Below are 17,468 nucleotides of genomic sequence, written 5' to 3'. Positions count from 1 at the left end.
ATTCTAAATTAACTATTGTTGTTCATTTTAATGTCACAGGCTCCAACCCTATCACAAACTTGACTTGGATGGATGGGTGGATGAATGGATGTTTGCAAAAGAAGAAGAATTTGACTGTGAAGTGCAAAGTTGCTCAGCGATCCAGGCATCTATGAAGGGAAAATTGTTGCATTAAAATAGCAGCAACAAAATCCAAAAAATAGCATGTAGCGGCCAAAACCTACATGTACCACGTCTACCCATGCGTGCTTCCATAGTAGATTCTCTATTGCCACAGTTTTCTTTGAGGTGTCTGGTTTTTACTGGCTGTTGTTGGAGTTATGGCAATAGTTTAATGGTAAATCAGAGACCTTGCTCTTTATTAGTAAAAGAATATGTGCTAACAATTAAATGCAAGCTTCAATTCTATGGTATTAACATTAAAAGGCATATCAAATAATAAACCTGTTTCAAGCGTTTTACTTCTAATGCACTCATAAAACATTTCACTTTTTTCAGCAAAATTCTTTTTAGGAGATTTCAGTGATAAAACAAATCTTTGGATGATGTTTTTGGTAACTCTATGCTAGCTATACTTTTTCCTACGACTTCATTTAAGCTGAGAACAATGCCTTTTTTAGGTTAATAAATCCTCTAAAATACTGCTTTGATTTAATGCAACATCTCTTCCCTTTACGATCTGAAACCCTACCGACACCATAATTTAATTTCTGCAAAGACAGCAAGTAAAAGTAAGCATTTAGTACACGCTTGGCATCTCAATTTGTTCCTCTTTGTGATTTAGGACAGGACAGATGCTTTTTTACATAAAGTCTTGCCTCGTGCAGCTTTAGGAAATGGATCTGGGTGACTGAACACCATGACTCTGGAGAGGATGTCGGATCAGAAAACACAAAAATGCATAAATTATTCTTACCTGAGCGCCGGTACCCGAGCCCACATCATCCTCAAACACCACACCGTGCAGCTTTTCCGTTGCCATGGTATCGCAGAGACGTGTCAGCAGGTCACGAGGGTTGGTGTCATTGACCAGCACCGTTACAGGGCTGACCACTACGGGAAGGTCGACAAAATTCTCTCCACTGAGACGACCTCTAACCTCATTCTGGTAGCTAGAGCCGCTGAACACCACCGCGACATTGATGGACGGGTGCAGGAGGAGCGGCCGAGCCTGCAGAGGAAGCGGGGAGGAGATAAGGAGGAGAAGGAAGAGGAGAAGGAGGAAGAGAGGGGGCCAGGGGGAAGGAGGAGGATGTCCCCTGGGAAGGGCCATGCTGGCAGGCTACTGCCTGGAAAGGAGGGTGGGAGAAGAAGAGAAAAGGAAAGGGAAGAGAGCAGCAGTCAAATATACAAGCTGCTTTACTTTTGTGATGCTTTTGACATAATGCCTCATGATCCCTCAGTACATATCCATCCCTTACTTCCCTCTCCTGGTCTGTCTCCCTCTCTGACCCCTTTGTATGACAGTATTAGCCCTGCATTTAGACTTGTGTCGTCAGGAAAACTGTGTCTGTGTGTGTCAGAGTGTGCGTGCATGTAATCCTCCAAAATCCAATCCCCAGTGTCATGACTGTAATCACCTCCCCATCTCTATACATTTCTGATTTGGTGCACACACACACACACACACACACACACACACACTGCAAGCAGGATTCCAAAACTGTCACACATGTCCTCAACTCTCATTACTGGGATTACATTACCTTGCACCACATTACTTCAGCCAACCTCTCTCCATGTGGTGTGATGTCATCAGACTAACCCCAGAAATGCAAGATGCAAATAAAGCCATAGAACTGAAATTACATCAAACTCTTCATTTATGCATACAGTGGGGCAAAAAAGTATTTAGTCAGCCACCGATTGTGCAAGTTCCCCCACTTAAAATGATGACAGAGGTCAGTAATTTGCACCAGAGGTACACTTCAACTGTGAGAGACAGAATGTGAAAAAAAAAATCCATGAATTCACATGGTAGGATTTGTAAAGAATTTATTCGTAAATCAGGGTGGAAAATAAGTATTTGGTCAATAACAAAAATACAACTCTATACTTTGTAACATAACCTTTGTTGGCAATAACAGAGGTCAAACGTTTACTATAGGTCTTTACCAGGTTTGCACACACAGTAGCTGGTATTTTGGCCCATTCCTCCATGCAGATCTTCTCGAGAGCAGTGATGTTTTGGGGCTGTCGCCGAGCAACACGGACTTTCAACTCCCGCCACAGATTTTCTATGGGGTTGAGGTCTGGAGACTGGCTAGGCCACTCCAGGACTTTCAAATGCTTCTTACGGAGCCACTCCTTTGTTGCCCGGGCGGTGTGTTTTGGATCATTGTCATGTTGGAAGACCCAGCCTCGTTTCATCTTCAAAGTTCTCACTGATGGAAGGAGGTTTTGGCTCAAAATCTCACGATACATGGCCCCATTCATTCTGTCCTTAACACGGATCAGTTGTCCTGTCCCCTTGGCAGAAAAACAGCCCCATAGCACGATGTTTCCACCCCCATGCTTCACAGTAGGTATGGTGTTCTTGGGATGCAACTCAGTATTCTTCTTCCTCCAAACACGACGAGTTGAGTTTATACCAAAAAGTTCTACTTTGGTTTCATCTGACCACATGACATTCTCCCAATCCTCTGCTGTATCATCCATGTGCTCTCTGGCAAACTTCAGACAGGCCTGGACATGCACTGGCTTCAGCAGCGGAACACGTCTGGCACTGCGGGATTTGATTCCCTGCCGTTGTAGTGTGTTACTGATGGTGACCTTTGTTACTTTGGTCCCAGCTCTCTGCAGGTCATTCACCAGGTCCCCCCGTGTGGTTCTGGGATCTTTGCTCACCGTTCTCATGATCATTTTGACCCCACGGGATGAGATCTTGCGTGGAGCCCCAGATCGAGGGAGATTATCAGTGGTCTTGTATGTCTTCCATTTTCTGATGATTGCTCCCACAGTTGATTTTTTCACACCAAGCTGCTTGCCTATTGTAGATTCACTCTTCCCAGTCTGGTGCAGGTCTACAATACTTTTCCTGGTGTCCTTCGAAAGCTCTTTGGTCTTGGCCATGGCGGAGTTTGGAGTCTGACTGTTTGAGGCTGTGGACAGGTGTCTTTTATACAGATGATGAGTTCAAACAGGTGCCATTCATACAGGTAACGAGTGGGGGACAGAAAAGCTTCTTACAGAAGACGTTACAGGTCTGTGAGAGCCAGAGATTTTCCTTGTTTGAGGTGACCAAATACTTATTTTCCACCCTAATTTACGAATAAATTCTTTACAAATCCTACCATGTGAATTCATGGATTTTTTTTTCACATTCTGTCTCTCACAGTTGAAGTGTACCTCTGGTGCAAATTACTGACCTCTGTCATCATTTTAGGTGGGGGAACTTGCACAATCGGTGGCTGACTAAATACTTTTTTGCCCCACTGTATTGTCATTACAAGGAAGAGTAATAAAAGCAATACATATAATATAATCCAAAAGTGTTGAAATACACTCATTCATCATTCTGTTAGGTACATCTGTTCAACTGCTCAGTCACATGCCAGCAACTCAGTGCATTTAGGTATGAAGACATGCTCAAGGTGGCCTGTTGACGTTCCCATTCTAAACCATGATTTAAAATGGGGAAGAAATGTCATTTAAATTACCCTGAACAATGCATGGTTGTTGGTGACAGACTGGCTGGTTTTTATCATTGTAGAAAGTGCAGATTTTGTTTATTGTCCCACACAATCATCTCGAGGGCTGACAGAGAATGGTACAAAAAAGAGAAAATATCCAGTGAGCAGCGGTTCTCTTGCTGAAAAAACCTTGCCTATGTCAGAGTCAGACTGCTTTGAGCTGATAAGATGACAAATGTTAATCAAATAACCACTTGTTACAACCAAGGTATGCAGAAGAGCATCTCTGAATGCACAACATATCGAACCTTGATGCATCTCTCCTGTCAGCTAAGAACAGGAAAATTAGGCTATAGTTCACACAAGCTCAACAAAAATTGGACAATAGAAGATTGAAGAAACATTGCTAGGTATGATTAGTCTCAATTTCTGCCAGGACATTAAGTGGTACAGCAGAGTGAGAACTTAGAAACAAAAAAACATGATTCATCCTGCTTTGTGTGAACAGTTCAAGCTAAAAGGCTGTTGGTTTAACACCAGCATTTTTCAATTTTCTCAACTTCAATTTTCTCGATACAGGATGGGCTCCTTAGTAACAACTGAACATTGTTTAAACACCACAGCCTACCTAAGGATTGTTGTCCATTTCTTTATGAACATAGCGTACTCATCTTCTGATGACTGGTTACAGCAGAAAAACAAGCCAGTCTCAAATTTCATATCGTCTTCTTGAACAGTCCCAAAGAGCACCTTTGGGATGTGATGGAACAGCAGTGACTGCACCGCTACGCACCCCTGCAACATCATCATCAAATTTGCAGATGACACCACTCTGATGGGGCTCATCACCAACGATGATGACACCGCCTACAGGGATGAGGTCCAGCGACTGTCAGAATGGTGTAACTACAATCACCTCACCCTAAACACCAAGAAAACCAAGGAAGTGGTCATGGACTTCCGCAAAACAAGAACTGATCCCCCTCCCCTATCCATAAAAGGTGACTATATGGAGAGGGTGTCCTCCTTTAAGTTCCTCGGCACCCACATATCCAAGGACCTGTCCTGGTCCACAAACACATCAGCCCTAGTAAAGAAAACCCAGCAGCGCCTCCATTTCTTGAGGGTTCTGAGATGGAACAGGCTGCAGACTGAACTCCTAGTGTCCTTCTACCGCGCCACTATCGAGAGTGTGCTGGTGCACGCCATCCCTGTGTGGTACGCTGGTTGCACAACAGCTGACAAGAAGAGACTACAGAGGGTCATCAGAACTGCAGAGAAGGTAATCGGCTGTCCACTCCCCTCTCTGGACTTAATTGCCAGCTCAAGATGTCTCTCCAGAGCCAGGGCAATTTTAAAGGACCACCTCCATCCTAACCTCCACCTCTTCAACATCCTGCCCTCTGGAAAAAGGCTCAGATCCATCAGGTGCAAAACCAACAGACTAAAGAACAGCTTCTTCCCGAGGGCTGTCAGAACTCTTAATGCAAACTAAGAGTGTGTAAAGACTTCCCCAACACATCCACCCTGACACTGCTGTTGATCATCTATGTGCAATACCTTCGTTGTATATTGGTTTCTCTTCTTCTTACTTTAGCACCTTTGTGGTCCAGCTACCCAATTTCGCTGTGCAAGAAACTGCACAATGACAATAAAAAGCTCTAAGTCTCTCTAAGTCTAAGTCTAACAGGAGAGTCACATTATGGATGCACAAATCAATTCAGTTCAACTAAGTTTTATTTATATAGCACCAAATCACAACAATAGTCGCATCAATGATCTATAAATTGTAAGGTATAGACCATATAATAATAGAGAGAAAACTCCAGCAATGCCCTTTGAGCAAACTCTTGGCAACAGTGGGAAGGAAAAACTCCCTTTTAACAGGAAGAAACCTCTACCGCTTCCAGGCTCAGGGAACAACTGTGCAGAGCAAGCACAAAGAATTAAGGATGTTTGGAAGGCAAAGTGGCGTGTAACTTTTTTGAAAAGTAAAAATTATATTTCTTTGTACTTGGTCTTCTAAAATGGTCGTCGCTTTAATTAAAACCTAATGTTTGGCATGCATTCACAGTACAACTCAACTTTGCATTTGCTGTTTGAAGATCATTTCCTATTTAATCAATAACCTTGAGCCTTTGATTAAACCAGGTGGGCTTTCATATAGCAAATAAGGATCTCCACACAAACACTCACACAGTACTTAATAGGTAGGACAGAATAGATAGCGTGTTGGTTTCATCTGCGGCCATCAGAGACACCCTGATAATTAACAGCACCTCTCAGCTTTGATTCAAAGCAACACTGGGTTAAATGTGTCCCATCTCTCCAACACACTTCATGCTCCTGGCATATCAATCATTCATCTTAATAAGTTTGTAGGCTCCTGGGTTTTACGTGCCCATAGCAATAAATATGCAGTTTGACCCCTTGAAAGGCAATTTATCCTTATTAGATTTATTCCAGAAATAAACCATTGTGTTTAAAATGGGACTGATGGACAATGAGACTTTTTTTCTTCAAGTTTTGCTTTATATTTGTCAGTTTTCTTTTATTCTATTGATTGTAATGGTCAGCAGTCCCACACTGGCCATTTTACTGACATTTTCTAAGCTTCAAAAGCTCTGCGATGCGGCATGTTTTTAATTTGTGCAGCACATATTAGAAAATTATTATCGAATGTAATCTGCATATTGTGACATTTTGTCAGTTCATTTTAGCTAGGTCAACAATTTAACAAATCCAACCTCTCCAGTTTTCTGGAGATGCCCAGAAAGCTACAGGAGGTGAAATATGAGCCGTTATCAGACCTTAAACAACACACCCTCAAGTCTTTCAGCCAATCATGTTAATCATGTTATGGCCCGCAAAAAAAAGTGTTTACTGCCTGGGCGCAGCAGCCTTTAATCTCTTGGCCAGAGAGTTGAGGTCCCTGGCACCATTAAAAACTAATTTGAAATTCTTTCATTTTTAAAATAAAATGTGAATATTTATAATTAGAGCATATTTGTTTTCTCTATCATAAAAAAACCCCTACACTATTTGGATCAACTCAGTGCGGCTCGCCACGGTTTGGGGGGTTTCCATTACCTGGCACCAGGTACTCTCTTAGTACCTGTTCGCCAGGTGTTCCAAGCAATCAGAGCAGGTACTAAAATGTGACGTCATCAGGCTGCATGCCACTGACTGGTTGGACAGTAGCCTCACTCGATGAGTCATGAGAGCTTCTCCTTCACGAAAATTAAACCACAATTTTTTAGGCCCGACAACAAGCGAAATAGCCACAAAAAACAACGCGGTGTTCATCTGAGTCTAACGAAAAGCCACAGAGCGAGCAGCAGGGATATTCTTGCCTCGTTCACCTTTTTTGTAGTGTTCGTGTCGGGGGGGGTGCATTGCTTTCACAACAGCCACGCAGGTTAGGTATCAGTGGATTGTAATGAAAAAGTAATCGATCAGTGGCGAGTCAATCCGATTAGGCAGTAGTAGAAAAGGGGCTTTTGTTTCCAGTGAATAATTATATGTTAATGTAAATTGTTGTGTTATTTGGATACTAAAAATTAGCACTTTAGTCCCCCAAGCAGCATACTTAAACTGAAAGCCATAGACAAAGAACAGCTGATTATATTTCAAATATGTGAAATAAAAGGCAAATAAAGAAACACATACTGACCTTCGTTAATATCTGAAGCAGAAAACGTAGGCAATATTCCTAATTATCACACATAATGTTCATTTTACAATTTGGATGTTACACAGTAAGATTAATATTGTACTGAGAGAAAATGTGATATCTTCAAGGGTAAGAGCTGTTTTTTGCGAAACATTATTAAAGCCTGTGGATCAAAAGACGTTCATATTCTGGAACATATTTGTCATTTAAAAGAAATTACACCGCATCTCCAATAGCTAGAGGATTAAAAGGGAAAATTAGAAGTAAAATTGTGCAGCTGGATAGTGTATTGGTAAGACTACACACCTTCGGAGCGGGAGTCACAAGTTTGATTCCCACCCGGTATCTGGCTAGACCCCCCGTGCAAAGCAAAAAAAAAAAAAAAAAACAAGCCCTGCAGCCTGTCCGCAGCTCGGACACAAGAATTTCACTACGTGTTGTACTCTGTATAATGACAAATAAAGGTTGCTTGTTGTGAAAATTAACTCTTAGTTGTGCCATAACTCAATGCTTTATGCATGAATGTGAAATTAACTTGCAAATCTGTCATAAACTTTCATAATTTACTTTTTCATTTCCTTCTACCAGAGTGAATAATAAACTGTTTACACAATGCTTGCTGAATTTTGCTTGAAATTATATTAATTCAAGCTCACACACACAAAGTCAGTAACGGGTTTAATGTAAATATACCTCCAAATGTTAAATGTGGTGGAGGGGAAACCAGAGGATATCTGCAAAAGATGGAAATAGCCTGTGTGGATCATATGACTAGAGAGCAGGTCAAGTGTTCATTTACCAGTGTAATCTCTGGAAAAAGAGATTAGCAGTGTGTTTGTGTGCGAGTGTCTGTGTGTACGTGTGGGTAGGAAGTTGAGGGAGTGGGTGTCTCTGCTCTAGATTGGCAGCAAGAGTATGATTATGACACACAAAGGATGTGAACATAAGAGAAGGCCACAATGTGTCTAAACTTAACACACAACAACTGACTTGTGGTCTTTTTAAATGAATTATAAAAATCACATGGCTTGTTTTAGAGAAGATGCAGTCAATGAAAGATAAATGTGAAGATGTGAAGATGTCAGACAGCAGATTGTCAGTAAGTGTGTACACACATTTTCCCCAAATCCTTGGATGTTTTGCCCTTTTTTAAAGGTTTATATTCACATGCACAGTTTGAGCGAATGAGCATGGTAGTGCATGCACAGGTTTTTTTTATTATTATGGAAATTTCCAGATGGAGTGCAGCTCTTCATGTGTGATAAACTCTCTCACTGGGACTTAGGTAGGCATGCTTCAGCATCAACACGACAACGTGAATCCAAATTCCTCTTGCCATCACTGTTAATAAAAAAAACAATCAAACAGCTGCGAAATACAAGAACAATGAGAAGTATAAAAAGAATGGTTTCTGGTTAATTTGACTAGTAAACAAACAAACAAAAACAAACAACATACCTAATAGACAGTGTCTCATATAAAATAATCATTGGTTTTTTTGTGGGGGTTTTTTGTTTGTTTTTTACGGTTGTTGTTTTTCGTAATATCTTTGCCTAATAAGTACAGAATATTTCAAGCCTGCCGCCCTCTGAGAACTGATCAAATTAATCATAGCTAAAGTAGGAAGCTACTTTTTGTACTGAACTTTTCACCTCTCTGCTGATGCTACAATAGTGGAACAATCAAAACTCTCAAAACACTGACACACATCTGAGTTCTCATAAGCCTATAAGTGGGCTTGTTTCACAGTCTGCAGTAATGTTTGTTTTTAACATTATCAATCAAATACTGGACTACATGTTAAGCTGATGTGTAAGTCAGTTCTCTCTCTCAGCTGGGATATGACAGCCTCCCTCTATTCTCGAGGGGAATAAGCAGATTGGAACTAGTTGATGGGATGAGGATCATCATCATCAGAAAATTATCAGCATGCCTTGTTTGTAGGGTTCTCATAATACAAGAAATCCAAGCTCAATACTGATACCCAGGAAATTATTCAATGCTTAATACGATTTTTGATATCACAGGGGCAAAAAAAAAAAATTTTTTTAAATTGACATTACCAGTGGGTAGCACTGATAGCTCATTTGTTTTTGGCCACAGCCATCAGGCACTGCTTAATGATAACTTGACAGCTAATGTGGTTATTGGATAAAGATACTTTCAGCTGTTCACTTACTTCTACAGGACCTTCCATAGCAATTTGTATCTGTATGTTTGATTTGGCAAAGATTTTATACCAGATGTTCTTACTGATGCAAACATCCCAGTTATCCGGGCTTGGGACCAACACCATAACTAGGAGAACACTGGCTTGTGGTTAACACTTATGATAACTGATACTTCAGTGTTGTTGGAACACAGCATTACTGACCTCCCCTAAATTCCTCCTAAAGTGTTGTTTCATGTTGTGAAAACTACTTAATCTGCTAATGAGGGAAGAGGCTGTGTGCTTCCCTGTGTGCAGGTGGAGGAGGTAAAAACAGCATTATTGGTATCATTACTGAGAAAAAAGGAATATCTAATCCAATAGTCATTTTTGGTATTATTGATTAGTATGTGAGAATTATAAAAATAATTTTTTAAAAGCCTTAGTTTCAAAGGTGTTGTTGAAAAAAGAATTCCACGGCACTAATTAGGGAGCCTGAATTAGTGGGTAAAATTAATGTAGTAAAAACGAACATCCTCTCATCAACATACAGCATGCACAGTGCTCTGACAGCTGCAGGAAACGTTAGGAATCTCTAGAGCCCATTTATACAGAGCTAGGGTCCAAGAAATCCCAAAATGAGCCTTTATTCTGCAGAGTTATTTCATTTCCTGATACTGATATTCTGACAGTGGAAATTCCCAGTGAATACCTGATTCAAAGAATTTTAGATGCAATACTGATTGCTCTAATTGCAACACCACCGACAAGTGAACTTAATAAACATGATACTTTTGTTACATGAAATACTAGAAAACCTTGGGTCCTGACATTGATGTGGGTGCCACCTATGTGTTGCTGTAGACCAAGCATATCTGCCATGGTAGTATCTCTGCAACCTCAGCACTGGCCTCATTAAGTGGGACAATGCCCCCGCCCAATCACACAAGTGCTCTGGAATACAACAGAGACCCAAGGCTTTGACCCAGCTCCTGAACTCCCCAGATCCCAATCCGATCAAAAAAGCTCGATCCACAGAGACGCTGTCCTGCAACCCACAGGACAGGACATCCCACTGGATGTTCTGTCAACAACCTGGTGCCAGACACCACGGCACACTCCCAGAGTTCCCATGGCCATGCCCCAAATGGTCGATCAAAGGACAATCTAGAAAATATTTGGGGCGTGATGTTATGGCTGTTCAGTGGTGTATAGAGTGGCTATGCCCACTCTCAGAAAGACATTATGTACTGTCGTGGATTTTACATGTTTGCATCACATACAGTTTATTTGGATAAGCCATGTTTTCTCACTTGAAACAAGGAACCCTGTATTTCCGATTCTAGATTAGGCAGATAGGAATTAGCCAGTGTAAAATAGGTAAAATGATCCTTGCAGCATGACACACATCATATCCCCAATCCCCCTAAATCAGAAAGCATATCAAGCCCATGATGGCTGCCAATTTGAAACTCTGCAGCTTTGAAACTGTATAAGAGGTATGGCATTGTTAAAACTTAGAGAATATTTTGATGACATACAAATTCCACCTGTAATCTGTTGGTGTGCTCAGGATTATGAGCCAAGGTGTAAAAATGTAAAAGTTGAAAATGGAGAAGATAAAAGATTCACATCATTCACACTAAAATTATAATAGAAAAATATAAGTTAGAGAAATAACTCCGATGGGTACCTTATGACAATTATTTTACTCCAAATACTTTGGACAAAAGCATCAAACAATGGATACCAAACCGAATAACAGCACTGTGTAACGTAATAAGACAACCAGTACCCTTTAAGATACGTACAAGAGATTTTTATAAGTGGGATGTAAAGCGTCCCGCTTACAAAAGTTTTGAGAAAAAAATGGCATAATTACAACCATATTAGAAGTCTACAATTCAAGTAATATTGGGCAATATCTACATTACATCAAGAGTTAGTGGAAAAGAAAAGGAATGCAGCACTTCATGTTGAATAGAAATGGGAAAAAGAAATGGGCATGAATATTTCTGAATAGTTGCACATATGGCAAAAACAACAATCTACTACATCATCAGGTAGTTGGAGAAAACAGTGTTGGGAAAACACATCAGTAACACAACCATGCTGGAGCGGTAAATGTAAATTTTTTGGTTATTATCAACATTCTGGGTTACGATATCCTATGGTCACATATGGTGTTGTGGTTAGGTAAGATAGCAAAATACTGTGCCAAGAGAAGACACATATTTGTTTAAAATTTTATCAGCCTGTAAATGGCTGAAAGTAGCGAGTGAAATATATGTTATGGAGTAATTGACTCATAAGGTACCACTTCATGAGGAACTGTGTTGAGAGAAACGGAAGAAATGGACCATGTTCACATGATAATGACAAGGTGAAGGCTGAAATACTGATGTCACAGAAACAGACTGCAGAGACAAAGTAAATCAGACTGTTCGTGGGGTGATGTGGTGATTTTCATTGGTTTGTTTTGTTACTCTCCGTTCTTTTGTGTATATCTGAAAGAGAAATGAAGTGTTAACAAAAACATGGCTGCCAAGTGGAAAGACTTGAGGGACTCAGTCATGTGCAGATTATTGAGAATCCACTCAATGAAGCACTTCCATTACCATTTCCTAAAGTAACAGCTATGTATATGACCAATAACTGTCCACTGGGCACAGCCACTCTGTCAACATCCTTTCCCTTATCCCTTTATTCCTCCGTCTGAATGACTTAAAGAAGCTAAGTTGATATGTGAGCTCTCTCATCCTCATGTTCGCATACAGTTACTACAGCCAATCAGCCTTCCACATACAAACCAAGCTCACAATATGAATAAATTAGTGTGTCATGCTTAACCTCTGAGCTTATTATAAAACACATCACATGTCTGCCACTTAAAATTATCATAATAAGGATTTTAACAGCTAGCTTCACAGCCTCATTTCTCAGTAGGTTCCCGATTTCGCACATAAAGATTTGACAGCTTTAAAAGGAAATCGTTGCAAGCCAGATGTATCGGCAGACGTGACTGACGCTGACATGGTAAGAGCGCGTCTAAATCTGCTTAGCCCTCAGCTGCTCAAATGTATAGCAATCAAAACCTCAGAGACACCCAATTTGCATGCCACACCTTCTTAAAAGAGACACTGTCACTCTCACAAAACCATACATGAAATTGTATATATTAATATGTACATAAAAAGATTTGTCAAAAATCACAAGAAATATTACATTAGTGTGGAACTTTTAGGGTCCTCTTGTGGCCTAAACCCCCAAAAAGGAACCACAGCGGTAACTGTTCGCAACACAAACTTTGTAATGTAGTGTTTTACTCAACCTTTTTCAGAAGAATTATAGTATTTCAGAAATACTTAATTTTATTATTACTTCTGTTTGTACTTGTTTAAAATGTCTCTTGCCACACTGTGGTCCTCAGATTGGTCAAAGACCCCTGAGTACCACTGCTTGAGTAAAAATCATGATAATACATTATTAACATACATTTTATTTACTTTCCAGGAGCTTGTGATCCATTAAATTTGTCTGTAGAACTCTTCCAAATTCAGAGATGCCATGCTGAGAACAGGTGTATATATAGCTCAAAAACCATATGCCAGCATTGTATTTATAGACCCAGTGAATCAATATTAATAGAGCAGGAAAAAAAAACATTTTATTGTCCGATTAAACATCTTGTGGCCGTCAGATTAAATTTGTGAGCTTTCGGAGGGCCTCAAACCCCTGTTTGGGGAACCACTAGCCTGTGGATTAAGTAGTTTTAAACAAACTGTGCTAGATTGTGCTGCTCCACGATAAACTGAATGCAAACTGGAGCAGAAAGCCTCTGTCACTAATGTAGAAGAATGAGTCTCTACCTACGGCTTATGACACAAATCAATGAGCATTACCAAATAAGTGACACAGCAGCAAAACTCTGCAAGTGAAACATTCATAATCCATAAGTAAATGAGTCATTTTGAGGAAGCTTGCATACAGGTGGGGAGGAATTGCACACACACGCACACACACACACAAGTACACACATACAAATACACAGAAACACATGCACACGCACATGCACATCTACAAAGCTGCTAACCACCAAACCCCAGAGTGAAAAATGCTAATATGTCCTCTTACAGTATTTCTTCTTATAGTAACAACTGGCTGCTCTGTTTCTGTCAGCAGCAAACAGGAGCTTTCTCTCAAGGAAACTCTTCACTTATCATAGTATTCCTGCATCCATGCAGGGTGTCTACACTCTCACTTGCTGAAAGCTTTTCTCCAATCTTGTATCTATCTGTTGCCCCACATACATCCCTGCCACTTCTATTTTTCTGTCAGAGGATCAGATTAAGAGACATGAGTGTCAGCGAGTATGTGTGACTTGCAGACTTACCTGTGCTTTCTGCTCTGGGTGAACTCCTGCTGCTCCATCTTTTCCCAGATGTTTTCCTCCAAGTGTCTTTTTCTGTTGCTTTCCTTTTCACCTGCTTTGCACCTGCCTCTCTCTCCTCGCAGCACCTGTAGGAGTATGCATTTAGACCAAGTCCCCGCGTGAGTGCAAGCCCGAGCAGGTTATCAGTGCTTCTGTGTCTGTGAGTGTATTTGGCAGCTTTGGATGTCTGCACACTCCCCTCGAGGACTTCACAACGTGACAGTAAGTGTATGTGATATCCCCAATTTTCCAAAAATCTCTCTTTGAAACTGTTCGACTTCTCCTCTCACTTCTCTCCTTCTCCTGTTCTGCATGTGTCACAGTCAACGCATTCGCGAGTGGTCATGAAGGTGAAGACAGGACATCAAAGTGGGACAGGAAAGGAAAGTGAAGGAGAAGGAGGGTGAAAGAAGACGAGAGGTGTGGGAGCCCCTGGATGAGCAGCAAGCCTGTGTGTGTGTGTGTGTTTGTGCGAGTGTGTGCATATGTGCATAAACCCACTGTGTTTAGCTCTCTGTCTATATCCCTCAGGCTTCCCGCTGTTCAGATGAGAAGAAAAGCAAAAGAGGAGGGGGGAGAGTGATAAAATGCCTCTTCAGTGAAAGGGGCACAGACGCCGGTAACACTTCAGCAGAAGAGACGGTGACGCTTCCCCGCCGTCTTTTCCTTCCTCCCCCCCTCCGCCTCCTCGTTCTGTTTTTCCCTCTCCCTGCTCAGGAGTGAGAAACATGACAGATCCACGGGAAGTTAGTAAATCTCACAGACTTATAAGGTAGGGTCCTGTGCACGCATCTGCATCTTTGAAGCAAAAGTTTTTCCCTCCTCCGGTCCAGTTATCAATTCCCTCAGAGATGGTACTCCACAGTAAGGGATCCCCCTCCCCAGTGATGATGACTCTCCTCAGGTCCTGTGCGATCAGAAAAGGTGAGGAAAGAAGGATAAGATTTGTGTTGGCTTGCCTCCCCCCCTCGCCCCCTTTGCCATATGGATGAGAGGTGATCCAGATGTTGGCTGATGGGAGCGTCTGGAACACGGAGAGAACAGCGGGGCAGATGGCAGGTCTGTGGGGTCGGGCCGGCTGTGCACTAGCAGGTCCTCATCCTGTTGCACTGATTTTTTTTTTCCCACCAGAGTTTCTCTCTCTCTCTTTCTCTCTCTCAGCGTTGTGCTGCCGCTCATCTGCCTTTGCTGCCACACCAGTAATCCTGCTTTCCATTTCCTCTATAACTCCATCTTTTCTGTATCTCTCTCTCTATCTCTTCTCACTCCATCACAGGAGGGGCTGCCTGTGAGTCCTGATAATAATGGTGTGAGGATTTAGCCTGCCTCCCTTCCTCTCCTCCCTCTCGCTCACTTCAGACCAACCCCTCCTCCTCTCCCAGCCCACTTTTGCTCCCGTTTTCTCGGTATTATTCACCTTCATCCTGTCACATATCCTGTCGTCTTTTCCCTAATCACCTCAGTGTATAGCTCAGTCACTTCACTCCCTCCTTTGCCTTCCCCCCCCCTGTTTTCCCTTCCACCATCAACAGGTCCAAAATGAATCCCATCACAGTTTTGTTTTCCTGGTCAGGAGCCCAGAGCCTGTGCCTGTTGTTTATCAGTGGGAATACAGTTTTAAAATGTCAATAAGCCAACAGACCACCATACAAGCCCGCAGCTTTTAAGCAAGCATATAAAGTGTTGAAGCAAATACTCCAGTAAAGGGACAGTACACCTATTTTAGATTTGTTCAGTTTAATTACCAGCCGTACTGCTCAGGTGGTGAAAATAATTGAAAGAGGGTTTTTTTTTTTTAACTGTCTGGAGTCCTGCAAATTTAAATGAATGCAAATATTCCAAGTAGCAGAGAAAGCAAATCTTTGCTTTGTAATATAGTCTGTGTCTGTGTATAATCAACTCATGAACCAGCTGTACAGGCATTAGCTCGAAACATATGGACACACTGTAGGTGGCTGAAGTGTTTTTGATATCAGAACCCACCAGGGAATCCAGCTTTGTCTTCCAGTATCTCGCTTTTTGTGTTCCCATCTCATTATGTTCATGAAGTAAATTCACGGAGCTGCAGAGTAAGGATTTGTTTTCTAGTTTTCTTAGCTTTCAAACCCGCCTTAATGAACGATGCTATCGGTTTGGGGCTTTTCCTTTCATAACTATCCCAAATGTGTGGAGCAGCTCCTCGTTATCAATATTAACTGAATAAAAGAAGTGGCCAAGAAAAACATTTGGATATCATTTTTCTACTTGTTCCCAGATAAATGTTTTTATATAACTTTAAATATGTTTGCTTAGTATTGCAAACGCATTGCATATACAGACACGCTGCTGTTGGAAAATGTGCAAACCATTAAAAGGCTCCAAAATCTGACAAGTGCACACCTGAGTAAAAATTGTTTTGCTACTATTGCTCAGTTTGAGTTGGCTGTCAAAGCTGCCTTTCTGTCAGATTTTCCCTCAGTTTACTTTCCTGTCCCACTTTTATGTTCTGTCTTCACCTTTATAACCACTGTCAGGTGAAATTACAGGCAAGGTGTCATTCGGCGTCCGTGCAGTGACGGACCTGCTGCAGCAATGTTGAACATTTAGAGATGGATGGAAGATTGCTGATTTTTGTTTTTCATTGTCACATGTTTTTTTATTTTCACTCTGACTTGCTTGTTAGGTTTAGAAAGGTTGGATTTTGGATTAAAATATGTCCCCTGCACCTGTAGTTTACCCAGTGGGCTTAAATGTTGTGTTAGGAAGTTCTTTATTATCACATATATGTGATGTGTTGAGAGTGCATCATGCACAGATGCCAAAGGACACCTTCTGTTAGTAATTTAGAGATGCCAAAAAAAGGCTATATTTGATACCTTGGGAATAATAACGCACGGGCTGGATATCGCTTCAACTAATTACTGGCATGTATTTTTAGTTTCTCCCCAAAACTCTTAGCATTCACTTGTGTCTGTAATACTCTCGGTAGTTTATGCATTTGTTGCTCTGTTTTTTTCCACTACATCTTGAAACTTCAATTAATAGATGGATGTCTGATCATTTTTGATCCACATCAAACACAAAAGCCAGTAAAAATAAAAGAGGCGCACCAAATGGGACAATGGACCTGGAAGTGCTACACCCATACAAATATGGTTTTCAGGATTATTTGCTGTGCGTCTCATTCACAGACTAAAGAGCATGCTACAAAGGCAATCATCTGCCTGCAATTAGACTGAAAAGCAGGAGAGAAAAGAGAAAAAAAATCAATCCATCATAATTCTCAGACCTTTCGTTCTGCTAGAGGAAAACATTTTAAGTTATGTTGAATGGAATCATGTTGACACGCATAAGTGTGTATCGCTGTGCCAAGAGGAGAAAGTAGTGAATAATGCTGAGGGCCGGAGAGATAGAGGGAAAACAGTCTGATTGCCTCTTACGTCTCTTCCCTTCTTCATGGCTTACTTTTGACATTACTTCAGCAGAGGAAGGAGAAACAATTTCACTGTGCCCCCCTCCCTTCTCTCACTCACGCTGTGGGACAGGCGTTTCATAGTTTTACAGAGTGCCGTCTTCTGCAGGTTACCATCACTTCTAATAAAA

General features: G+C 41.3%; 1 protein-coding gene across 1 annotated transcript in view; it reads right to left on the bottom strand.

Annotated features, from left to right (window-relative positions):
* The window catches only part of LOC146703475 (glutamate receptor ionotropic, NMDA 2C-like), a 64,993-nt gene extending 49,837 nt beyond the window's left edge, over positions 1-15,156 (bottom strand). The window contains exons 1-2 of the mRNA XM_085466723.1: positions 13,848-15,156; positions 917-1,289 (exon numbers count right to left, since the gene is read on the bottom strand). Coding sequence (XP_085322849.1) covers positions 917-1,273 — 357 coding nt within the window. The 5' untranslated portion in view covers positions 1,274-1,289; positions 13,848-15,156. The remainder of the gene's footprint in view (positions 1-916; positions 1,290-13,847) is intronic.
* Positions 15,157-17,468: the final 2,312 nt, after the last annotated feature.

Source organism: Copadichromis virginalis, linkage group LG8 (assembly GCF_057382275.1).
Source record: "Copadichromis virginalis isolate Kocher_CV1m ecotype Utaka linkage group LG8, C_Virginalis_male_GT1.1, whole genome shotgun sequence".
Taxonomy (NCBI): Eukaryota; Metazoa; Chordata; class Actinopteri; order Cichliformes; family Cichlidae; genus Copadichromis; species Copadichromis virginalis.
This window is presented reverse-complemented; position numbering and strand designations above follow the sequence as displayed.